This window comes from Ambystoma mexicanum, chromosome 2q, assembly GCF_040938575.1.
Source record: "Ambystoma mexicanum isolate Mex_15411 chromosome 2q, UKY_AmexF1_1, whole genome shotgun sequence".
Lineage (NCBI taxonomy): Eukaryota > Metazoa > Chordata > Amphibia > Caudata > Ambystomatidae > Ambystoma > Ambystoma mexicanum.
The window spans coordinates 1010508225-1010535319 of record NC_090924.1 but is presented as its reverse complement, the minus strand read 5'-3'; the positions used below and the strand labels follow the sequence as shown (position 1 = coordinate 1010535319).

General features: G+C 43.2%; 1 protein-coding gene across 1 annotated transcript in view; it reads left to right on the top strand.

Moving 5' to 3' along the window:
- LOC138569907 (macrophage mannose receptor 1-like) overlaps window positions 1-27095 on the top strand; it is a 1155048-nt gene that overhangs the window by 370849 nt on the left and 757104 nt on the right. The window contains exon 13 of the mRNA XM_069648336.1: window positions 11460-11581. Coding sequence (XP_069504437.1) covers window positions 11460-11581 — 122 coding nt within the window. The remainder of the gene's footprint in view (window positions 1-11459; window positions 11582-27095) is intronic.

Below are 27095 nucleotides of genomic sequence, written 5' to 3'. Positions count from 1 at the left end.
CATGTGCTTGGGAAAAATGCTACTAATAAAGAGTGTAAAGCGTGGAAATTGAAAGACAGGAACTTGGAGAACGTGAGCAAATACACTTACTTAGGTTTCTTGATCATAACAAACCCCTCAATCTCACATTACGGAGACAAAATCTCAACAAAAATATTGGAAAAATGGCTGGCAGTGATACATTACTTTGTGCATCAGGGAGGTTACAACATTGAGGGCCTCCTTAAAGTCTATTGCACCTTTGTGCCTAGCATATGATATGCACCATCGGTCTTATCACTCAGATTGGCAATGCGACTTAACCGTTCTGAAGGTAAACTACTTTGCACGGTTATAAATCTTCCTGGATCAGTACCAGTGAAGGCACTCAGACTGGAATATGATCAAACCTCCCTGATTACCATTTGGCACGTTCAGAGAACCTTACTGTACTATAAATTGTTGGGACCAAATCAAAACTCCAATGCCTTGCTACAACTATTGGGAAGAAACCTCGAATCAGGTAACAGAAACAACTTTATTGCAGAACTGAACATTAAAGCCATGTCATATCTTGAGGCCATAAACTTGGAGGGCGATATCTATTAAACTACACCTAATTTTGAGAAGATCATGGGGTCATTCCGAGTTGGTCTGGGTCCGGTCTTGCAGAATGGTAATTTATTGGGTCATTCCCACCCTGGAGGACCCGGTAAGTCCCCATTCTGTAGACCATAGGGCTCACTGGGGAAGTCGCTAATAATGGTACCGCAAATTGCGGTAACGTTATTAGCTCCAAGGTCCCTTAACGGGAACCGCAGAGAAAGTGGAAAGTCGGAATGAGGCCCCATAAAAGGCAAATTAACAGAGTGGGATTTAACTAAAAACGTCATTAAACTACATGACAGGAGAAAGTATAATGAATATTCGCATCAGAGTTTCTGCCCGAACAAGCCACTCATCTACCTGACTAAGATCTGCTCAAAAGAACTACAATTATTTATTCTTTGTCTAAGGCTGAATTTACTACTGACGATGGAACATGTAGGAGCATGGTAAACATCCGACTGCCTAAAAACATATGCTGTCTTTGCTGCCTAGCAGCGGGAACTGTTAGCTATTTATTGTCTAACTGTACAGCACTAAAAACATGCTACCAAAACAGATACACAAAATATGTCATCAACATCAAGGAGACAGCCCACGACCAATTTTGGGCCACCATATTCGGGGAAGAGGTAATAGTTAACACGGCAGCTGTCCTTGCAATATGGAATGAAGCTGCCAAAAGATTCTGAGGAACTATAAAATGTAGACCTGATTTTAAATGACAGTAACAGAATATGTAATGTTTTTATGTGTGCTATATCTTTTCTTTACTACCATTTTATCTAAATAAGTTATCTTTTTCTTCTTTTTCTATGTGCTTAAAGTTTTATATGTAACTAATGCCCAATACATTTTTTTTAAATACAAAATATGTCATCAAGTTGACAAGTGTTTTTTTTTTTTTTTAAATTCAGATATTGACATGCAAGAGACATTTATTTATTTATTTTGGTATTTATAAAGCGCACATAACCCAGAGGCATCTAGGCGCTACAGTTTAAGAAGTTGGTTACAGAGGTGTGCTTCATCAGGTACATTACAATATATGACTTGCAAAATACAGAAAGACAGAGGTGCAGGTACAATATGATATATCACTTGCAGAGTGCAGGGAGAAAAAGAATATTCAGAGCAGATACATTTCAACATATAACTGCCCGTTTCCTTTATGGCTTGAGCAGTCGATCAGATTGGGAATATCTGTCCTGGACCCAGTGTCTCATGGTTGGGTGTCTAGGCTGAAGAGTCTTGTTTTTAGGCATTTTCGAAAAAATGAGCAAAGGGATGGGTCATTTCTTAATTGTGGTGGCAGAGTATTCCACAGTTTGGCTGCCACTACCGAGAAGCTGGACCCACCTGCTTTCTGTCTCTTGAATCTCGGTACCGTAATGAGGTGGGCATTTGATCCTATCATGGACCAAAAGCTAGTCGATATGTCGTCTGGTTGCCGAGATGTGCTCATTCCTAGGAATATTCAGGGCCGCTCTAATAACATTGTTTTGCACTATTTGGAGTTTTTTTTTATATCTCTAGTGCTGGATCCTGCCAATAGAGAGTTACAGTAGTCTATTATTGACAGGATCAGTGCTCTTGCTAAAGTGATGCTATTATCTGATAATAAGAAAGGTCTTCTAGATCTGATAAGTTTGGACATGTAGGCTGCAGATGAGATAATGGCATTGACCTGTCTGGTAAGAGTGAGGGAGTAGTCGATGTGGACTCCTAATGTTTTTCTTTCATTAGCGACATTGATAGTGTTGCCAACAATATTGAAAGATTTGTATTGTTTTGGTAAGTTTTTTAGCCGGGATTTGTTACCCATTAAAATTAGCTCTGTTTTAACGTTGTTGAGGCATAATTCATTCGGAGCCATACAAGTCTGGATAGCCAGGTAGATTTTGTTAAGGTTGTTGGCGTCTGTGTCATAACAGCCTGTGATAGGGATTAGTATTTGCGTATCGTCCGCATAATTGGTGTATGTAATGCCCATTATATCTAGTTTGTCAAATAGTAGTTTTGTGAAGGTATTATACAATGCCGTTGATACACAAGAGCCTTGCCGTATGCCACATGTTACTGGGGAGACTGCTGGTGAGGTAGAAAAGACTCTCATTGTTCGATAGGACAGAAAGGATTTGATCCATTTGATAGCTTCAGGAGAGAAGTGGACTGCAGTTTTGAGATGATGCCATAAGATTTTATGATTTACTAAATCAAAAGCTACAGATAGATCTAATAGGAGAGGTATACAGAGGTCTCCTCTGTCCTTGAATTTGTCCATTTTGTTTTTTTAAGTCCAATAGCGCTGTCTCTGTTCCATGACCAGGTCTAAACTCAGATTGTCTCTGTCCTAAGAGTTTGTTTGTTTTAAGGAATTGTTGAATAGCAGATAGGCTACCCGGTCGAGGATTTTTAATAAGCATGGGACTGTGGTGATAGGTCGGAAATTGGTAGGGATGTTGGGGTCCAGGTTGTTTTTTTAGCAAGGTTAGTACCCACGCTTCTTTTAAGTCATCAGGTACTGAACTAGAAGCAAATTAACTATTGATGATGGTGGTGATGAAAGGAGCCAATTCATTTGCACATTCTTTTATGAAGGAGGCAGGACAAATGTCCCCTTTGCATCTCGATGGTGTTAATCCTTTGATACTGTTGATAGTTTCTTCTGTGGACACTAGTGTGAATGTAAATGTATTTGTCACGTGTGGTATTGAGGTCATGGAGGTGGTTAGAGGAGCATGGTTAACTTTAAGTTTTGTTTTTTTATTTCAATTTTACTTTGCAAGAGGGTAATTTTGTTTGCTAGGGCCATTTGCACATTGGTGCAACATTGCTGGTCTTTGATAGAGTGGTCCGGGGTCGGGCTGTTGATTCCAGCTCACGCAGAATGGCAAATAGTTCTCTGGAGCATGATTGGGCATTCTGTATTCTCGGATTATAAGAGTTGTTTTTAGCTATAATTATAGCTTCCATGTAGGTATTAGCTCGAGTCTGGAATGACTTTGTTTGCAAGTGTTGTAGATTTTTGGCAGCTGCATTCATTTGTTTTTTTGGATTTGAGAGGGGCAACTTTTTCAATAGCTGTTAGCATAATTTTATTATACTGGTTGACTAATAGGGATGGGTCGGCATCCAGGTAGGTACATTTTCTTAAGGTTGATGAAATGTGATCTGTTGACGCATAAGGTGCATCAGAGCAGAATCGAACAAACTTACAGGAGCATAAGCAATTCGATCTCAATGTACATAGTAATGGTTATGCTTTGTGATGTGACATGTCCATGTATACCATGGAGAATCAATTGAAATATCATTTTTCCATTCAGGTGTACCAAGGATCACAACAAGTCCTTATAGCAAAAGTATTGTGTCTTTCATTTTGTTTTTTAAAAAAAGCCTGACTGCACTCCAGAATGACAGTGCCAACATCACTTGTGTATAATGCGGCAAAGTATAGGCAATATGTTGAGAACAAAAATAATGGGAAAATCAATTACATGTGCTCTATTGAAAAATACATACAATTTCCATAATTGATGTAGAAACATTTTAAACATGTGTACAGCAAAAAAACATAGGGCCTCATTCCGGGTTTGGAGCTAACCATGGAGTAATTAGCTCCATAGTTGCCTCCGAAAACGTCCCAAATCCGGCATGGTGAATGGAGTAATTACCGGTCCATTCCAGGGTTGGAGGGACCGGTAATTCCCCATTCACCTTTTGCCCTGCCCCATTCCCATTTCTGCCCCATAGGGCTCAATGGGAATGGGGAAGGAGGTAATCACGGCACTGTAAATTACGGTACCGTAATTACCTCCGAAGTACCTTTGCAGGTCCCGTACTTAACTCCTGCTAAAAGCAGGAGGTAAGGAAGGACCCACAAAGTGACCTCGGAATACGGAGGTAAAGGTGAGTGGGGCGGTAAATCCCCATTTCCCATTTTACCCTTCCCCTTCCCCATTCCCGTTTTTGCCCCATAGGGCATAATGGGAGTGGGGAAGGCGCTAATTACGCCACCGTAAATTACGGTGGCGTAATTAGCACCATGGTCCCTTAGCGCCATGGATTTTAATGCCTGCAAAAAGCAGGCGTTAATATCACCATGGCGCTAAGGGACCTTGTAATCAGGCGTTAAGGGTCGGCGCTGTTTACAGCGCCGTTAACCCCTTAACGCCTGATTCGTAATGAGGCCCATATTCTGCTTGATTGGCCTGTATGTTGACAAATCCTCTATATTGACCTGTTACAGTAGTCAACTCTTTCCTGGAGGTTCATACGACATATGCTGGTATAAATCTATGGACTCTGACTCCTAGTCTTCCCTGATTCCACTAAGAACGGGCTCTGTATGCATTGAGCCAGTGCCATCTGTTAAAATAATGGAAGATGTCACTTGACAGAAGAGAAGTATTTAATATACATTTTATGTTTTTTTAAATTTCATAATCTATTTGAACAGTGCAAGTAAATAATACTGGCAATCAGGTACAGACAAAATACACATATGGAAACCATGCATATCAAAGACAATCATGAGGCCATTGCAAAACACCAATGGCAGAATAAATAGGAATGTATCGAACAGAAAATATAATGATATTCGTTTTTTTGCAATAAACTTATTGTAAACAGAAAACTAACATCGGAACAATGATTGATTGGCATTATAAAGTGAACACAAACATTAGAAACAGCAGATAAAAAACAATTGATATCTTGGAACCAGGTGATAGTAATGTTTTACAACTTTCAGAATGGTTAATATGTAAAATGAATCTACGCCATACTCACTCATTACTGGGAATACGTGCATGAACAGTGTCATGAAGTTCGAGCATAAGGGCCATCAGAATTCAAAGAACTAAATGCGTAAGGCACTCTGGCATGAAGTCCCCTTACTGCGGCAGAAGATCATCTTCAGATAGAAAGGCCCTGGAGATCTTTCTGGAACATGTTTTTTCTTCGAATGTTGGCATCAGTTGACACCAATGGCAGTAAAACCAAGTGGAAACATCTTCCATTCTACTAGGTTCTGGATCGAGAAAATCATACTCGGTGACAGTGATCTCCTCGATTTCTTACAGGCTTTGACTTGATTCCATTTCTTCAGGTTTGTACAGGAACCCGCGAAGACCAGCTATGCTTGTTGGAGAGGGATACAAGAAAAAACACACTGTTGATAAAGAAAGAAAAACAGTATTAAATTACAACTTCACAATCTGCTTACAACAAAGTGCATTTATGTTAATTATGCTTTTTAAAAATAAAAGATAGACTATGGAACGTCCCAGCAGAAGAAAATGGCTACACATATTATTTTGACAATAGAGAATTTAGCAATGGGCTCATGGTGCCAAAAATACATAACCAGAGATATATTGGGATAAAAGTTAATTCACAGTGGTTAAGTATTTCCTTATATGTCAATGGAGGGGACCATGCTTTTAGATTTAAATATGTGAGCAGGAACTTAACACAAATTTCGATTCTGGTATGTCAAAAATAAATACAAAGAACAGTGAGGTACACAGCTACAATACTAGGATCTTAGAAAGGCTTTGTTGATAAGAATTAAATGCTAAAGAGTAGTGTGCCTAATCCATGGCAACACATAATTGCATTGTGCAGCTAGTACATGTTAGCTGTGTCGTCTGCTCACGTCACAAGGGTTCTAAGAAACATTGATGCATTTTTCTGCCGAACCTACACTTTCACTGAGTTATTTTGACTGATTTGTGCACTTTATTTGCTGCAGAATGTGGGGAAGAACCCTCCCAGCTCCCCTTTACTTCCCCTACCCCACATCTACATATATACCTTAACCCCACGTACCATTTGTATTTTGCCGCAAAAATAAGTGCAAAGAATCATCAGAAACGCATTCAGCGAAAGTGCAGGTTGGCAAAAGTGGGCTAGACCGTCATGAGCAGGGGCATTATCTTGTGGCAGCAGGGAACGTGATTACCTTATCACAATATGGAGGATGGGAACAGGAGAGGTTCACAGATATTAATCCTAGGAAATTAAGAGAAGCACTATCATAAAAAAGTTCCATGCATCGTGATATGGTGCGAGGCCGATGTCCTGTCAACGATTGGTTGACTTAAACACATGGGTGAACCTTTCCTGTAAATTGTACCTCAGCATTTTGGTCAGTTATGTAGCTGATCTAAATTTTATAACAGAATGTTGGTAACCCTATGGCTGTGATTTAAATTGTATTGCAGATTGTCGTTAGCTATGGCCATGATTTAAATTGTACCACATCATTTTGTTTGCCTAAGATATGATATGATATGGCATTTATAACGCGCCTATACACAAGTGTTTCAAGGCGCGACGAGGCAAGGGAGGGGAACACTAAAATCCTCGACCGAGCTGCCTATCTACAAATCCAAGATTACCTTGAATCAAACAAACTTCTGGGACTTAGGCAATCTGGGTTTCGCCCAAGCCACGGTACTGAAACGGCCCTTATTGATTTAAAAACACAGATCGAAGATCTAAAAGACAAAGGTAAACTTGCGGTATTACTCCTTTTGTACCTATCGGCAGCCTTTGATCTTGTCAACCACGAAATTCTCTGCCACCACCTCAAATCTGCGGCTCACTTCTCAGACAAAGCTACAACCTGGATTAGGTCCTTCCTAGACAACAGATCTATGCGCGTGTTCTCTCCACTAGCAGCCGCCATACCAGCACCTGTCTCCTGTGGCGTGCCACAAGGATCATGTGTTTCACCCACGTTATATAACATGTTCACCAAACCATTATTCGATATTCTGGACTATCTGGGTGTCACTTACACCAACTACGCCGACGACACCCAGATACTAATCCCTATCACAGGTGACCACACTGCTGACTCCCGCGCTATCAATGCCATCTACCTGGTCATCCAAGCATGGATGGCTCAACACGGACTCTGTCTAAATGACGAAAAGACAGAGCTCCTCATCCTTGGCTCGCCTCAAAAACTAACCAAGCTTGACCCTGCATTCAAGTCCTTTACCATCGATGGGAATACTATCCCTACTGCTAAGGACACAAAAACCCTTGGGATCTACCTTGACTCGACCTTATCCCTGTCTAGACAAACCAATTCAGTCTCGTCCGCAGCGGCCTATACCTGCAAGCTTATTACAGCTTGCCACCCTTTTCTCTCTACAGCCAACTGCGTGACCCTGGCTAGGACCCTTGTACTATCTAAGGTTGATTACTGTAACACCATGTACCTAGGCACTAATCTTTGTAACTTAAACTAGCTACAAATTGTCCAAAACAATGCGATTAGAGCGGCCCTTAACATACCCAGACACCAACATATAGCTGACACTAGACGCAACCTCCACTGGCTTTCAATCCCACACCAAATTTCTTTGAAATCCCTGACTTTTACCCATAAATGCCTCCACAACCAAGCCCCTTGCTACCTGGCCAACAGATTTGCCCTCAACAGTTCCACTAGACCCCGCAGAATGGCCCAAGCCAACTGCCTTGTCATCCCTCGTTTTAATCTCCAAAGATCAGGTGGAACCAGCTTCCCCATCATGGCAGCTAAACTATGGAACTCACTCCCCAATGAGCTCAGAGCAGAACCCTCCTTCCTGAGATTCAAACACCTTACCAACACTTGGTTGTCCTCCCAAGACATCTAACACTGGACTCACTGCCTAACTTGTACTCAGACTTACCTTGTATATACCTGCGTGTACTCTTATTATTATTATTATTTTTGCTTGCATATTTTGTAATATACCTGTCATTCTGTAAGTACTGCCTGTTTGTATTTATCTTGCTGTAACTAAGTGATGCGCCCGGTAGCCCCTGGGCCTGGTGTGCTATATAAATAAATAAAATTCAAATACAAACAGAGGAAAGACATTGACAACGATCTTACTAGGCCAAGTGACAGTGAGATTGCGACCCTGTTTATCATTTTACTGCAGCATTTTGGTCACCTAAGCCCTTGTTTTAAATTGTACCACATTATTTGTAACTTAAATTGTATTGTAGCATGATGGTTGCCCTGAGTTAAAACAGCATTGTGGTCACACATGGTCCTGATTTAAATTGTTTTACAGCAGTATGGTTACCTGTGGCCCTAGTGTAAAATGTGCCACAGCATTTTGGTTGCATCTGGCCCTGATTTAAACTGTATAGTAGCATTTTGGATTTCTATTACCCGAAGACTGTTGCTTAATCACTCTGGTTACTTGCTGTCACGCTTTGCATGCATTTATTTTCATATTACAATTAGCGTGCTCTGACATATTTTACCAGATGGTGTGGACTGAAAATCCTCTGCCCTGCTTCACCCTCATGCCTGCCACATCACACTCTTCCTTAACATCTCCTTCTTTTCACAATGTATCCCTCACTCACGCTAATATGAATACTTATTCTCTCTTGGCTGCTTTCTCACTCTCAGCCCACTCTCCCGCCCTCATACACACCCCTGATCTCCTCGCAATCATCCTCATTTTTTTACTGTTGTGTGCCAGCTACTCACCCCACCTACAAAAGGCCCCCTGTCAGAACCACCTGTGTTAACCTTGGCTACCTCTCGCCCTCACCCTGTCCCATCATTCTCAAATTTGCCATCTGGAATGACCAATATGTGCTAAGATCTCCTTTGTTACTGACCAATTTGTTTTCTCATAAACCTCCCTGTTTTAGCCCTGAGCATCCTAGATATATGTATCAACCAACAGCTCTGCTACCCTAACTGCCTTACACACTGGCTCTGCCAACTTCCCTCACAACTCCCACTCTTAGAAAAGAGGGAGGGTAGTTAGCCTAATGAAAAACATGGCTCACCCTTTTCTCCAATTTGCCTTCTGAATTTCTAATTTCTTCCTTCAAGCTCACTTCGCCAAACTCCCTACTTAAGCCCATCCTACCATCATTCTGATTTATAGGCCATCAGGCCGTCTCAACTCAGTGATTCCATTCCCATTGAAGCACCTGTAATGCTCAGGCGAGACCATAAAGCTCCCCAAAACTTCAAGGACCATTCAACTAGAACTTGACTCCCTCCTCTTTGACCACTCCCATAACTCACTCCCCAATGCGCCCACTTATTTCAAGTACAACACTCTTGATCTTATATTTAATTCATCAAAACTTATCTTCTAATATTTCCTTTGGCACCACCGCTTCTGACAACTCTATCTTCCACTTCTGCATCACTACCCTCTACCTATCCCTCTCCCATTTTCTATATCTCTAATCAGCAATTCACACCTGACTTTGTAGCCTCATCCCTAGCGCAGGTTAGGTTCTCCATTCTCTCTCGCGGTCCTCCACAGACTTACTCTTTCTAATAGGCCTTCCCTGACTTACACCAAGCTCTCCCTTGCCCTTTTGACCATCTCAATCACCTTCTCGCACATTCACTGCCTACAACCCTAGATCGTCCTTCACATATGCTTCCTCTAAAAAGGACATGCAGCACCAACTCAATAAAAGTTAAAAAAGGCTGTTCTCCACTTCTCCAGACCTGAAAAAATGACCTCATACACTGTGGTAGTTTTCTTTGCTGAATCATCCTATTTCACCAATCTAATTATTACTCTCTGTTATCACCTCTGTCAACCAGCCATACCGACATGCCATGCATTCATGACTGCCTCTCTAAAGTTTGTCATGGGATGGCACTTTGTTGTCTTATGTCTATCTCCTCCAAGGCTCAAGTGATCTACCCTGCTGCATCCAATGCCCACCTCTTCTTCCTTCAACTAGGAGCTGTTTTCCATCTGACTGCCCCTCCCTAAGACTGAAGCCATACCACCCTGGGGTCCTTTTCTACATTGTTCTCAACCTTCATTGCTTTATCACTACCACTTTCATGGTGGCCAGGATTACCCTCCCTAATATCAGAAAAATGCACCCTTTACTTTCTTACAATGCTGCCGAAACCCTTACGTTAAACCTCCTACTTTGTCACCTTGACTACCATGCCATCTTTTTCTTGGCCTTCCCGCTCCAGTCATTCTCAACCCTCTACAAACGACCAAATTTCACGACTCCTTACTCCTCTTTTACCTCCAAGCACTGCTCCTATGCCAATTAACCTTCCATGAAAAATCAATCCCTGTACACATTTCTATTGCTGGTCTTCAAATCAATGCATGACTAATCTACCCCCTACCTAGCTAACAGTATCTCCGGCTAGTTGCCAAACAGTCTCCGCTCCACTACTGTCCATAAACTCTCTGTTCTCCGTTCACAAACTGCTTACACAAACGGTCGCACCCTCTGCCTCCTTACCTCCTTGCCCCTCTCCACTGCACTTCCCTGTCTTTACTTGTTAAACACTTCCCTACCATTCACTCTTTTAAATCTGTACTAAAGCTTCTTCTCATCGACTTCAACCCTCTCTTTACACTCGCATTACCCCCCTAACTACCTGGTACCTAACTTCTCTGTAAATACATGACGGTAAGTACCCTATATCCACGTACTTCTGAATGTCATGTGTATCGTGTCCTGTCCCCAGTTCTGGTACTATATAGTCCTTATCAAGCACTGGTCGTATGCTCACGATCTCTCAATCGTATCTACAGCACCCTCTTCAAGATTGCACCAGTGGCTTTGCAGGGCTGATTTGCAAATTTTTCGGTTGAAACACATTATCTCAATGAATACAAACACCTTTTATGTATTGTTGCATTTGAATAAAGGATGCTTTCTGCTTGATTAAAAATTGTATTAACTTTGGGCAGTACCTTAAATTCCAAAGTAATAGTTTTACAGATGTCAATTTAGTAAGATATTCAAAAGACTGAGTATAAAATAAAAATATTCCAAGGCTAGGAACATCATACAGCGATATATGTTCAACAAAATATGTTTGCTTTTATGCCTAGATATTTGTGAAAGATGAAGAGGACAGGATGACATGGCTTAAAGCTCGAGAGTATTGCCTGGCCATAGGAGGGGATTTAGCCACTGTTCTTAACAAAGATGAAGAGCGAAAAATACAGGGGCAGTAAGTGCTGCGATTCGGTTTAATGATCTGTTTGCAATTATGTTATATCCTTATTTTGAATAATCTAAACCGTGTATTTTAATATGCAACAATTTGTTTCTCTGCTTGAATTCATTGGACTGACATTTCTTCATAAGTCTCACACTGTCAAACTTAATTGGTTGAATTTCGTTGTGCAATATAATTGACAACAAATATCTTTTTAATAGTCAATATATGCCAAGAAAGTTTTGCATGCAAGTTAAAATGTATGCTACAATCCTCTCGACCTTTACCGTCAACACCCCTCTAATGACACTAAAACATGTTCATGCCACCTATAACAACCACTATCAAGTTTGACTATTTCAGCAGTGTTGATGGATTGTCGGAATTGTATTGTTCATAGATCAATGACATGTCCATTTGGCTAAATAATCAGCATTTCAAACCACATGTCTTTACTTTTTCATCTTATTCTTGTCATGATTGCAAAATCATTTGTATTTGTTAGAAAGGGGTGCTATATTTGTTTAGTTCTTCTTAAACGAACCGAGTACTGGAAGCATTGGGTCATTTCCTCCTACTGATTTCCATGATATATTTATGTAACATATTGTTCTATTTTTTCTACATGAAGATTAAGAGTAAAGCATTTTTTAGCTCGATATTTTTAATGTAGCAATATATTCTGCCAGATGTAGATCATTAACTCTTTCAAAAATGTATGTTAATACTATGTGGTTCTTTCTTTGTCGTTTACTTGATTGTGACCTCTTATTTTGTAGTCTTCTTTTTAATTCCCAGAAACCTTGTTTTCTGTGTTTTTTTACTCACATTGAAATGCATCTGCTGTTCGTATTAAACCAATTTAATTAAACAATGTATTTATTTATTTTGGGATTTTATTTTAGTGCTGGCCCTACGTAGAGGGTCTCGGAGCACGACACAAGGTTCAAATTCTGAAACGGTGGGAAGTGAAACGGAAGTTAAAACATATGTTCAGGATAGGATAGGAAGATTAAGACAGACAAGTGTGTGCAAGGCAGGAGGAGGGGCCGGGTCATCTGTGAGGAAACAGATATATTTTGAAGCTCTTTCTGAAAGTAGTACATTTGAAGAGGTACGGTTTTTCAAGCCCAGTTGGTAAATGCTTGTTTTTATGTGCATGTACGTTTGCAGAGTGGAATGTATAGGAAATACTGACTTGCTTGTCTGGGTGATGGGTTTGAGTTTGTTGTGATGGTAACATGGGGTTTTGTGTTGGATGGCTTTGAAAACAATAGAGTCCATTAAATAACTGGGTGAGAGCTAAGGTGATGTGTGCATGTTTGGGAAGGTGGACAATGAGTCTGGCTGCTGAGTTTTGTGTGGCTTTCAGGAGGGCAAGGGTGCCATTGGAAGTCCATTGATGTGTGCCAGCTTGGCGAGATCTGTTGCTTGGACTTCATTGCGGAAGTCATCAGTCAGTCAGTAGGTGGAAGGGCGTGTCTGATCTTTCGGAGGAGGTATAATTTTAGGTTACATATTTTGGTGACAGCAGCTATGTGGTGTGTGAAGGAAAAGTGAGGGATTAATGGTGAAGCCAAGGGATTTGACATGTGTGGAGAGGGCTGTGTGTGGGTTGTCTGTGCCATGTTGTTTGATACAAGGGGAGAATTTGGGTTTGTGTTTAGGAGGGCAGATGAGGAGGTATTCTGTTTTGGAAGGGTTGTGAAAGTGGGTTGGCATCCAGGTGGTGATGGTGGAGAGACAGCTTTTGAGGGTGTGGAGTTGTAATTTGGATAATATTTGGAAGTATGTTTGCGTGTCATCTACATATTGGTGTAAACAGATGCTGTGTTTGTTCATGGTCTGTCCAAGAGATTCCACATATGAAGAGGAGGAGAGATAGAGAGGTGCCTTGGGGGACCCATACTTGACCTAGGTGGGGTTGGATCGAAAAGGGGGCATGGAGACAAAGTGTGTCCTGTCAGTATGGTAGGAAGTGAACCAGTCGAGGATGGTGACTGAGAGTTTCATCCTGTGTGCTAGGATGTTGAGCAGAATGGTGTGATCAATGGCGTGAATGGCTGCAAATAGGAGTACAAGTAGTGGTGTTTCCTTTGACAGTGATGCTGTGAAGCTCTTAGAGTATGCGGAGTGTTGTAGAGTCAGTGGTTTGTGATGATGTGTTGTTGCATTTGGGTAGGGACAAAGCATTCTGTGATTCTGATGAGGTATGGCAGGATAGGGAAGGGGCAGTCATTTTCAGGAGTTTGGGGTCGAGAGATGGTTTTTTGAGGAGGGGTTTTGAGTGCTGAGGGGATAGTGCCATGTGAGAGACAGTAATTGATGATGTTGAGCCAGTGGGGAGTGAGGATGTTGATGAATTTAGATATGGCTTGAGGTGGGCATGCATCATCTAGGAAGTGTGCAGTTTTTGGCAGTAAGGATGACAAGTGTCTTTATCAATGGGTCGAAAGGTGTCCCATGTGTTGGTATGTTTTGGAGTGAGGGGATAGCTTGCCTGATGTTGTGTATTTTAGAGTTGAAGTAGTCATTGAGGGAGTTGCATACTGCAGTGGATGGGTTGTGGAAGGTGTGAATGGTGCTTTGGGGAACGATTTGACAATGTTAAAAAGGGTCTGTGTATGATGTGTGGCTGATTGGAGTTCTTAGAGGTAATGGGTGGCTCTGGCATGGTGTATGGCGGTTTTGTATTTGTTGTGGCAGTGCTTGAGTCATGTTCTGGTAGCAGGGCACTGGTTATTTTGCCAGCCTCTTTCTAGGTATCTGCCTTCATTTTTGATAGAGAGGAGTGAACTGTTGAACCATGGTTGATGGTGGGGGCTGCAGGGTGTTTGTGTTTTGTGGGGCACATTTTGTTGAGTGTTTGTGTGGTGTTGCAAGCTGTGTGTGTGGGGTAGGTGATATGTTTTGTGAGGTCATAGGATGTGAGTGGAGTTTGGATACTCTTTAGTTTGGGGCTGCCTTCTGTAAGGGAACCCCTAAGTCACCATGGTAGATATTGGTGCATGGGAAGCTGTGGCTGTTAGTTGTCAAGTCAGGCCACTCAGTGTAGAAGTTGGTATCGTGCGTTGGGGGCAGTAAATGAGGTGGATAAAGGTGGGGCGAGGGTGTGATTGAGGGGAGCACGTGAGAGAGAGTGCTTCAAAGGATGTGTATGGTGGATTTATGAGATTGCTAAGTGTGAGTGAATCTTTATATATGATGGCAATGCTACCAGGTTGCTTGAGTAGGGGATCTCTGATGGATGAGATAGTGTATAGAAGCATGTCAGGTATAATGGGCACGTAGTGGGGTCAGAGCCACGTTTCTGTAAGGAAGAATATGTCTGGGGAGTGTGTGCATTTGAGTTCATTGATTTCCTGTGTGTGAGCAGGTGCAGTGTAGCTGTAAAGCAGAATGCAGGTGTATGCAATTAGTTGTTTCATTGGAGTACTGTGGTAGCGCTTGATTTAAATGTTGTTCGTGTGCTTTGTTTGTGTCATGTTTAGTGGGAACCTGTGGCAAATAGGGCTAACAGGGAACAAGAAATGAAAAAGGATAATTGAAAGGAATATTAGCTCTGTCTGACCTTTGCTCTGGACACCTGTTCAAGTGACGCCCCAAGGAAAATCCTTACATTCCCAAAGTAACACAGAAGTACTTTAGCAGGAGACATATATAAACAGTAAACAGGAAGGTGGTCTCCTTTTGATTATGCAAGCAGTAGCTGCAGCATCACAGGGTGCAGGTAAGAAGCTGGTTACATAACTGCAAGGGGGACTTCAGCCTTAAAAATAGTACCCTAAGGGGTGGGGGGACTAATCTAGCTTTGGCACTTAACTGGAAGACCCTGGGCAGGAGGCCTCTAAATGGGTTTCTCAATAAAGCTTGTCCTGTGTCAAGGTATTAGTCTGTAGATTGACTCTCATTGATTCTTGTAGGTCCCCTGACCTCTGTAGGTAGCCACAGGCAGCTGGAAGGAGTGCCTCTGGTGGTGTTGTGTTGAGCTCTGTGTTTCTCTCAGCTTAGTTGAAGCCCCTTTTGAGAATGGAAAAACCATGTAAAGATGGTTGTTTCTGGGTCAACAGTCATCGGATTAGTCCGTAAATTGACCCTGGGAGGTTCATGTAGATCTCCTGACCTCTGCAGGCAGCCTCATGTGGATAGAATGAGTGCCTCTGGTGGCGCTGCACTGAGCTCCATGTTGCTCTCCATCCAGTCGAAGCCCATTTTGAGGATGGAAATACCATTCAAAGTAGGCAGTTTCTTGGTCAACGGTCATGGGATCAGTCTGTAGATTGACGCTGGGTGGTTCTTGTAGGTCTCCTGACCTGTGCACGCAGCCTCAGGCACCTGAAATCAGTGTCTCCGGTGGTGTTATGTTGAGCTCCGTGTTAAAGCCCTTTCTGAGGATGGACATTTAAACTGTAAACAAAAAAGGTAAAGCTCCATACAACCACAGAGACACATTAAATGTCAACCATATCTGTTTGGAGACAAGAGATAAGGGAGAACAACTAATCCACTTTCTTGCTGGAAATATTCATTACACTGAGTCTTAGTGTTCTTCAACAGTATCCTTATCATATTATGCTAACCCTCCATAGAGAGAGGCACCAAGTGTCATTATCATAAACATAATGAAAGAAAAAATATCCACCTTTTATTTCCTCTTTTGTGACTCAGTCCCATGTGAGGGAGTCTAAGACAGAGAAAAAAGACACAGGCTACCCCTCATTTTTCCACGCATTTAATAACCTTGAGCTATGCTTTGTGGTATGGTTAAATAGATCGTCTGCACATTGACCAGAATTCTGTTAAAATCTGTTTCATAATTCATTGACTTTTATAAAAGATCAGTTTGCATCACAACAAACTAAATGGGTTCTGTCCCTTTACCGATTGTTATGGACGTCCCAACATACATTTAAAAACTAGTCACACTGTGGAGATAGTATAAATAAGTGTCAATATTTGCTTATTTTTTATAAGGGAGGTCATAAACATGGACATCAGCTACCCTCACTCCCAGCCAGCACTGCTTCCAGCATTCCCACAGACCTACCTCCATTCTTGCTATCAATTGAGCTCAATGGGGCAGATCACATGAACGGGGTCCTGCAGCCGCAAACGTCAGACATCTTAAGGTGACTTTGCCCTGCAACATAGTTTAGTAGCTCCATATGGGCGTCCAGCCCATGGGCATTTTCAGTTAAGGGTGTTGAAGTAAAATCTCCCAGCCTTTTCATCTCCTCTCATCTCTCTGCCTTTAATATCTCCACCCTCCTTCTGCCTGTGATCACTCTATCATTTTTGTCTAAATCTCCACTCCTGCTCCTTCCGTACTCTCTCCATCTACTACAACTGTTACTAAGTGAAGGTTTCCCTCCTCCAAACTCCTTGACTACCTCTCAGACCTACACCTCGTGCTTTCCTCCTATGCTGAACTCACCTTTCTATCCATTGAAGAACTCTTCACTAACTTTAATGCTGCTCTATTTGCTACCTTCTCCTCTCACTACCCTCTTACTACACTCACTCCTAAATCCTCCCCTCCACAGCCCTGGATTACACCTCATAGACACTCTGAAAACAACAATACAGAAAAAACATTGCTCATGGCAAAGGTCAAGACACTCCTCTGATCTCCAACTCTACCTTGCTGCTCTTCAAAACTACTCCTGCGCTCTTTACCATTTGCTGCCAAACGTGACTTCTATCTCTCTCTCATTTCGTCTGAAACCTCTCAACCTACGTGCCTCCAAAAATCTCTCAACTCAATTATATCACTTCCTAAACCCTCATCCACCTCTTCTGCTCTTTCTGCAAAGGATTCTGCTGTCTACCATTTACAATACCCTCACTATTTACCTTCTTCCCCTCCACCTGCTCAATGTTCTCCACCTCTCCTGCTACTATGTCTTCCTTTTCCCTCACAAACCCTGATTAGATTCTTGCCCTACCCCTCAGGGATAAACCTACCTGTGCCCCCACTGACCCATTGCCTGCACACATTGTGAAGGTCATAGCTCGAGTGTTGCTCAACATCTTACTTCCTTCATTAACTTCTCTCGTGACAATGCCACTTTAATCATGTCCCATAAACCAGCCATTGTCACCCCCTTCCTTAAGAAACCTTGTCTAGATCCTAACTGTCCTGCTAACTTTCGTCCTGTCTCTCTTCTACCCTGCTATTCCAAAGTCCTAGGGTGAGCAGTATTCAATTGACTCACTGAGTTCCCTGATAATTGCAACCAATGGAACGCTCTTTAATCTGGCTTCCGACCTCTGCATTCTACCAAGATAGGCAGCCTCAATGTCAGCAATTTCATCTCTTCTGCTAGTCATGCAAACCATTCATCTATTCTTATTCTTCTTGACCTCTCGGCTGCCTTCGATACTGTCAACCATTATGACCTTTTATCTACAAAATCTTTCTTGGCATCAGAGATATTATTATTATTACTATTAGAGTTCCTCAAGGGTCTGTCCTTGGTCCACTTCTCTTCACTCTCTATACTTTAGCCCTTGGAGCCCTGATCTCCTTTTACTAATTATTCTATCAACACTTCGCTGGCGGCACTCAGATTGTCTTCTCCTTTCCCTCCTTATCTGATGAGCTGCTGTTAAAACTTTCAATCGGCCTCTCCACCATCACATTTTGAATGGTGTCTCACTCGCTCATGCTCAACTCCACTAAGACTGAGGTTCTCTACTTCCCAGCCAAACAGGCTATTTCTTCATCTTCCCCTCCTAGTCTCTTCTCTGCTGACCACCTTCCTTACTCTGCTTCTGCTCGTAACCTTGGTGTCATCTTCGACCCATCGCACAACTACTTGCTGTTCATCTCTAAATCTTCCACTGCAGTCAGAAACATTCTTCATCTTCTTCCTTTCAATAATGCTAATCTCCCCCTTAGTCCTTTCTAGATCTGACTACTGTCCCTCTCTCTTCTATGTCCTTCCTAACAATGCTTTTTTACCTGTGGACAAATTCCTTAATTTCGTGGTCGCCACACTTTTCAACATTTCTCGCTTTACCTCTATCTCCTCTACCCACCGTTAGATTGGCTGGCTATCTTTGAAACAAAGGTCTAAGTATAAACTTCTTCTCATCATCTTCAAAACTATCCATGGACTATCCCCACCCTACCTATCTGCTGGTCTCACTCCCTACTCTCCCCATTGCTCATTATGATCATCCTCAGCTCAACTACTTGTAACCATTCGAGCGCCTGTGCTCTGTCTCCTTTTCGCTCTCTCCCTCTCCTTTCTTGCCTACTCTGGAATGCACTTCCTGTCCCTCTCTGTAATACTACAAGTCTACCACTATTTAAATCCAATATCAAAGACTTCCTCGTTTCTGAAGAAACTGTTTCCTAGCGCTCTACACTTCTACATCACCCTAGTGTCCTCTCTCACTACACTTCATGGGCAACCCTTCAGCACTTTTCCGTCACATCTCCATCCTTAATGTAGCATGTCTTCCAGTATACCGTTACTATGTCATAAAGTCCTGTCTCATGACTGGTTCATGTTTCCACCTTCCCCTGCAACATCTGGTATTCAAGTCACATTCTCTCACCACATTGTCAAGGACCCATGTCGTTATCAATGTTACATTTTATACACATCTTTTGTAAAAAATGTATTGCTTAAATTAATTGCTAAAATAATAAATACTATGTAGTTGTACTGCCAGTATTATTATCAAGCAGCTTATTATATTGTATTGTAGTTGTAGTTGTCATTTATATAGGGCGTTTTACCATTATTGTAGTCTCAATTCTCCGAAGTCCAGAGTTCTGAAGATCACGGAGTAAGATTAGAATGCATGTATGCTGGCCAGGCTGCGATAGAGAGCAACCCATGAGGTGGATGGGTGCTGAGAAGAGTCAGGAGATGGCGTGAGTTCTAAAGAATCGCTATGTGTTCAGCATGCCCAAATGTGTCATAGGTCTTTGCTGCACACTGATGTCAGAGTTGTTGAGGCGTAGTCTGGTGTAAGTAGACAGAACATTATGTGACCAGCACAACCACATTTGTCATAGTCGTTGCTGGATTCTGATGTGTGCAGGTAGCCATGCCTGTGGCTAGTGTCCACCGGAATGGTTACGTTATAATTACCTAGCAGATTCGATGGAGATTTGTTGTATGTGCACTCAATCGGGTAGTGGCTTCCCCTGTCGATTCTTGCAGCTGCGATAAAACAGTTAGCAACAGTGACACTCTGCAGTCAACAAATTGCAAGTAGAGGAGCACAAGCTATACTTACAGGCTCTCCTAGGTGGATAGCATGGCGAATCTAGCCAGATATCGTGAGTGTAATGCACCTTCTCAATTGTTACCTTTACAATGGGTGGCCCACCCTATGGTTTGTGAATGCGCGTTACCTGCCCATCCTTCCAGTTATTCCAGTATGGTACCAGGCTAGTTCTTGATTGCCTTTCCTGAGTAATGCACAAGAAACCCCCACCTGGCCTTCATGTGCAAGACATGGCAATGGCACAATTCATCCCATGACAATTCTCCACCGTACATGACAATCTGTCCGAGTGCGATGTTGGTGATTCTATCACAACCACTTTGAGTGTGATTTGCCTGTTTTCCCCGTACATGCCAGGTGAAGTGACTAATCAACCCTGTGACATTTCATAGTGTGAAAAACAATATGTAAGCCTGTGTTTCAGTTGGTGGTGCTTGTAGGAACTAGGACCATGATTGGTGTTTGATAGTGTATGTGTGGTCTGGGCTGCTGCGATAATAGCCAGTGCCACCCGGTACTCAGAGCTCGGGGCTGCCGTGAAATGTCCATATGCCCATATGCTCGGATTGGGAATCAGAAGGTTAGGGACAGGTTTCAGGGTATACTGTAAATAGCCAGGTTGGAGAACTTTTTGGGGGGAAAGTAGTTCTCTGTGCAGCGGATGTGCAGAGAAAGAGTATTCCAGATGGTGGGAGCTAGGATAGAGAAGGCTGAGCCACCAGCTCTGGTGAAGTGGTAAGGGTGAATAGCGAGGAGGTGAGCTGAGCCCAATATGAGGTTTGTAGGGGGTTGGTATTGGATGATTTTGTTCTGTAGAAACTCCTGGTCCTGTGTTATGGAGTGCTCGGTGTGTGATGCAGATGTCTTTGAAGGTCGCTCTTAGGCTGATAGGGACCCAGTGTAGTTCTCTGAGGGTGGGGGTGATATGTTCTCTGGGCAAGAGGGCAAGGAGCATTCTGGCTGCTGAGTTTTGGATTCATTGGAGTTTCCTGAGCTGGCGTGCTGGAGTTGGCGTACTCTAGGCAGGAGATGATGATGGCCAATATTGCAGAGATTCTTTGAGGATAGGAGAGATAGGGAAGGTTTTGCTTTAGGATGCCTAAGTCAAAGTGACAGGTTCTCGATACAGAGTTGATATGTTTGGAGAGAGATAGGTCTGCGTCCATGGTGCATCCAAGTTTTTTACGGAAGGTGGAGGCGGCAGGTGGGGCTCCCGGGGCTTGTGGCCATGGTAAAAGGTTGCGGAATCAGAGCAGTTTTGCCGCATATTTGGATTTCTGATTTGCCTGGGTTGAGGATTAGGTGGTTGGTCATCATCCATAGGTCGATATCCGAGAGGTAAGTGGTGAGGTCGGGAAGTGGGGAGACTGGAGTTTTTGAAATTTTGAAAATTATCTGGGTGTCGTCTGCGTAATTGTATCAGGTAAGGTTGTGAGAGTGGATGGCAGTGGGTTTAGGTAGATGTTGAAGAGGAGGGGTGAAAGGGAGGTTCCTTGTGGCACCCTTTGGCGACGGGGTGAGGGTCAGAGGAGAAAGGAGGGAGAAGAATGGTTTGCAAGCAATTAGAAATAAATTAGGTGATCCACTTAAGACTCATGGGCAGAATCTTTGATGTCTAGGGTGAAGAGCCGGTTCCTGACTATTGTGTGGTTGATGGTGTCAAAGGCATTGCATAGTTTCAGGAGGATGAGTGCAGCACACCCTTCTGAATAAGCAGGTCCTTTTATGTCATTCCAGATAGAGACCAGTGAGGATTCCATTGCACAAAGGGGTCGGAAACCTGATTGGGCTGGGTCGAGGAGTCTATTGGCTTCTCTAAAGAGGCCAGGTTACTTGTATGCCTTGAGGTAAATGAGTTTAGAAATGAAGCGGGTGGTGGAGATTGGGCGGTAGCTCAATGGGGAGAGTGGGTCGAGGCTGGGCTTTTCTGAGTAGTGGTTTGGTTTGACATGAGAGGTTTCGAAGGCCGATGGGAAGATGACAGATGAGAGGGATTTCTTTATGATGGAACGGGCTATGCCGCCTGCACATGTAGAGGTAAAGATCTTTTTAGAATGAGGGGTGGGCAAGAAACTCCAGGTGAGCCTGAGGGTTGGTTAAGTGCTAGTAGATTGTAGAAATTGGCCTGGGAAAGAGGTGCGAATGACGAGAAAGTTGGTAAGGAGGGCAAGGAAAGATTGTGTTTGAGAGAGGACAGGATGCTGAGGGGGATCCGAGCTAGTTTTCCAGTAATGGTACGATGTCTTTCAAGCGCAGTGTTCTGAAAGTGGCTGGATAGTTCATCGCAGAGTGCTTATGAGTTAGGGCAGTGGGTTGGAGGGGTGGTTAGGGAACCAGGGGAATTGAATTCCACTAGGATTTTGTGGTGTTCCCTGCATGGATTGGTGGAGTTGGAGATTCTGTTTCAATGCCATATCATATCATATCATAGTTTTTTTTTGGCTTTCTTGATTTCGTACAGGCACCCTGTGCAGTCTTGTTAAGGCAATTTTTTTGTGGGGAAGGATAGGTCCTCTAAATTCACTCTACGCGATGCTTGAGTGTTTTGAGAGCTTGAGGAAATGGGTGTACCAATTTGGGTGTGGGCTTGATCATTGGGTGGGGCGACAGGTTGGTGTGAGGGGGGGTCATCGCTTTGGAGAGCCTTTGGTCGAAGAGGTCAATGGAGGGGTGTCCTCGCTTGCGAGAGAGATCAGGGAGTGTGTTAAGTAGGGAATTGGCCATGTCTGGGTTAATGATGATTTTATTCCAGAGAGGGAGGCTGGCTGGGGTGGTTGAGGAGTTGTTTGTTGGAAGTGGTGGGGTAGGGAAGTGGTGTTTAAGGGAGAAGGGTATAGTGTGGTGAAAAAGACAGATGAGGGGGGAGACAGAAGTGGGGAGACTAGGCCTGATGTTCAGAATAGTGCACCGAGGGTGCGCTCTGCAATGTGGGTCGGGTGGGAAATAGACCGAGAGCTTCCAGATTGTCCGTGAGGGAGTAGGTCATGGGGTTGTCAGGAACATCAAACCAGATGTTGAAATCTCCGAGCAAAGTGAGTGCGGGGTGCTGAATGCTGATCCAGCACCCTGCGCTCACTTTGCTAGGAGGTTTCAACATCTGGTTGAGAGGAAGTCGCAGAAAGAGTCATATCCGGGAGGCCTAAATAGGAGAAGGAAACTGTGGGAGATGGAAAGTCTGAGGTGGAACTTAGTGAGAATAGATCCGCAATTAGGTAGATTCTCTGTGGATATTACTGAAACATGTTGTCTGTGGAGGATGGCTAAACCCGCCCGCTCTGCTGGGCCTGTTTTGTACGAGCATGGAGGAGCTTGCTGCGAAGGCCTCATGTGGAATGGGTTGAAGTCGTCATAGGTGAACCAAGTTTCAGTGATGAATAAGATGTCTGGGTTTTCAGTGACTTTGAGGTCAAAGATGTTGTGTTTATTTTTGGTGACTGATCTGGCGTTGATGAGTACTCAGGATAGTTTGGGAGGATTCTGGTGTATGGTCGCCCTTAGGAGTGGTGGGGTAGGGCGAGCAGGGTTGGGGGTGTGCCAGGTGGGAAGCTCAGAAGGTGGGAGGTTTAGATGGATGTTGGTCTGGGATGGGTGTTTTGGAGGGAAGGTAAAGATGGCTAGGACAGGGTTCGGGGTGGGTGAGGAAGGCTGGGGAGAATAGGAAGGAGGGAAGGGGGTGCCTTAGGGAGGAGATGGGGAGAGCAATGCATCTGTGGTGATCTACAATGAGTACGGCCTGGGCGATTAGTGGGGTGCTAGAGGAGCACAGGAGTTTCTGAGATAGGTGTCCAATCAACTCGTCGAAAAAAAACTGGTCGACTGCAATTTGGTCGACGCAATTTGGTCGAAAACCAAATGGTCGAATTTTTTTTTTTATTTATATATTTATTTTTCGGGTTTTCGTTTAGTTAAAAAAGGGTTTTTTAGAGAAAAAAAGGGGGTTGGGAGGGGACCCCCCCCAAAAAAAAAAAAAGGGGTTAAAATAAAAAAAAAAAAAATTTCGACCATTTGGTTTTCGACCAAATTGGTTCGACCATTTGTCTGGTCGACCAATTTTTTTCGACGAAATGTCTGGCAACCTCTGAGATAATATGAGGGTTTGTTGATGGGGCTGTTTTGGCCAGGGCGGCTCGTGCTGCGCTGAGGGAGAGGAAGTGTGAGTTAGGTGTCTGAGGAGGTGGGGTGTTGAGCAGAGAGGCAGAAGCCGAGGGGCGATGCAACATTGCCATGGGTGGGTGAGAGGGTAATTATGGCAGGGGTGAGTGAGTTATAGTGCAAAATGTACGCTGGGGTGCAAAGATGGGGTTTGGGAGGGTTGCACGACAGTGAGCTGCCCAAGCTGTCTTATTCCTGTGGGAGTGAGGGGGTGGGCAACATGGGTCAAGGGTGAAAGGTACAGGTGGGGTGAGTTGTGTGAGCCAGGGGCTGGTGAGTACTAATGGGCCTCTAGAGAATGGCGCACCTGTGAGCTGCCCAAGTCTCCTTTTTATGGGTGAAATGTCAGCTGCATGCCGTAGTTGCTGAGAGAGGGGAGAGAATCGGAGGTTGGGACAAGTGTGGTGGAGTGTGGTTGGTCCGGGTCCAGCATGGTAGGGTGAGGAGTGAAAACTAGAATCACCTAGAATCAACTTTGGTAGAGCAAAGGGAAACACTCAGGTTTAACTTTGGCACAGTAATGAAAAACCGCCTAGAATCAACTTTGGCATAGCATTGGATCACACCTACATTTCACTTTACCGCATCAATGGAAAAACACCTAGATTTAACTTTAGCACAACAAATGGAATGCCACTCAGATTTAACTTGGGCGCAGCAGTTGAAAACCACTTAGTTTGAACTTTAGTAGAGCAATGTTTGTTTGTTTGTTTGTTTGTTTGTTTGTTTGTTTGTTTGTTTATTAATTATTATTTTGCAGGGCGCACCCGACCCTTAGGTAACTGGGTGCAACAGAATACAAGGATACTTCAAGCTTAGTTAGAAAGTAAGGAGGGATAGGAAAGGTGCATGCATACATTACATATTCGACAAATCTAGTAAGGAATATACATATATGCAAACATAGGGATGGATACAAAACAGTTAAAGATAAGGTATAAAATACTGGACAAAAGCTAGGAGGGGTTCAGAGCAGTGGCTAACTAGTGCAAAGTTCATCAGTTAGTCGTGGAGGTCGCTGCATCATAGCCATTTGAGAATGTTGCGTCTGAAGCTGTAATAAGATTGATCTATTCTGAGGTCAAGTGGGTGTCCGTTCCAATACTGGGCCGCCTTAACCGGGAAGCTGCTTCTGCCTATTTTTTTTAGCCTAAATCTATGTATCTGTAGGCAGTGGGAGCTGGCAGCTTTGGTGGGGCGGGTCTAAGTTCTTCTGACTATTCTCTCCACAAGGTAAGGGAGAGCTACATTATTAAGGCACTTAAATGTTAGCAAGGCTATTTTAAGTGAAATCCTGTTGCTGATTTTTAGCCAATGGTGTTCTCTTCTCATATTAGATACATGTTCTCTAGTGGGTAAGTTCAGGGCCGTTCTAAGGGTGTTGTTTTGCAATATCTGAATTTTGTCGGTGATGTATTTTTTAGCTCCCGAGTACAAGGCATTGCAATAGTCTAGTTTAGGGAGTATTAAGGCATTGGCGAGGATAATGCAATTAGCTTGTGTTAGGAAAGCTTGGCATGCCCTAATAAGTTTGCAGGTGTAGGCGATGGATGATGCAAGAGAATTAACCTAGCCTTTTCACTTCTTTGGCTACTGTGATTTTGTTGCCATCAATGTTGAACGCAGAGTAATTAGGGTTACGTTTTTTAAGGTTGGCAGCGGAGACAAGGAGCAAGATCTCTGTTTTGTCATCATTCAGGCAGAGGCCATGGGTTCCCATCCATGCCTGAATGAGGAGGTATATTTCATTTACCAAGGCCATATCAGAGACAAAGTTGCCCAAAAGGGGAATGAGGATCTGGGTGTTGTCTGCATAATTCATGTAGGTGACACCCAGTCTGTCCAATTTGTCAAATAGGGGCTTGGTAAATATGTCATACATAGTTGGCGAGATGCAAGAACCTTGGGCAACACTGCATGTTGTTTTGATAGGGTCCGCTGATGCTGATGTGGAGAAAACTCTCAGTTTTCTATTGTCGAGAAATGACTGGACCCAGGTTATAGCTTTGCTCGAGAAGTGGGCAGCCGATGCCAGGTGTTTACACAAGACTGCGTTATCCACCTGGTCAAAGGCTGCCGACAGGTCAAGGAGGAGCAACATGGCAGTGTTTCCTTTGTCGCTGAGCTCGTCATTTTGTGTCTTGAGATCAATTAAGGCAGTCTCAGTGCCATGTTGTGGTCTAAATCCAGACTGATGGGAACCTAGGAGCTGGTTGGTCTCAAGGTGATTCTGGATTTGTAGATAGACTACTCTATCTATTATCTTGAGGATGAAGGGTACCGTGGTAATGGGCCTGTAGTTGGTGGGGATAGACGGGTCTAGGGTTTGTTTCTAGAGGCAATGGGAAAACACCTCGATTTAACTTTCGTAGAGCAATGGGAACACTCCTATTTAACTTTGGCACAGAAATGGAAAACAACTAGATTTAACTTTGGCACAGTAATGGAAAGCACTTCGATTTAATTTTGCCACAGTAATGGAAAACTGCCAAGAAAAACTTTGGCCCAGCAATGGAACACAACTAGATTTAAGTTTTGCAGGGCAGTGGAAAAGCACCTAGATTTAACTTTGGTACCGTAATGGAAAGACACTCAGATTCACCTTGGGTGCATCAGTTGAAGACCCCCTAGATGTAACTTTTGTAGAGCGATGGAAAACACTCAGAAAAATGATGATAAAAACATACATACAGATACCACCGGAATGCTGTGATGGAAATAAGAGTAATGAAGAAAATGAAGAATTTTAAGGCTTAGTGTAATGAATATCCATGTAATTATTTCATTACCATGTTGTCCATAAACCTGCTTGCATAAAGTGTTGATTTTAAATATTGTCAAGTCATGTTCTAATGTGATTGGTGTACTTTGCAATCAGTTCTACAAAAGCAGGGCATTATTTTAGTTCATGAAAGTCAAACATTCACAAACAATTGCACCTTGCTCTATGAAATGAACTGGGAAACAATGGGTCTAATGCAGGAATTGAAGATTGGCTCAAATCCCTGCTTCACCTCATAACCAATGTGTGTGATCCTGGGAAATTAATTTAATCTTGTGGTCCCTATTTCAAAAAAGGTAGCTGGCACTCCTCTCCCGAAAGAACATGGCATGATAACCTGTTCTG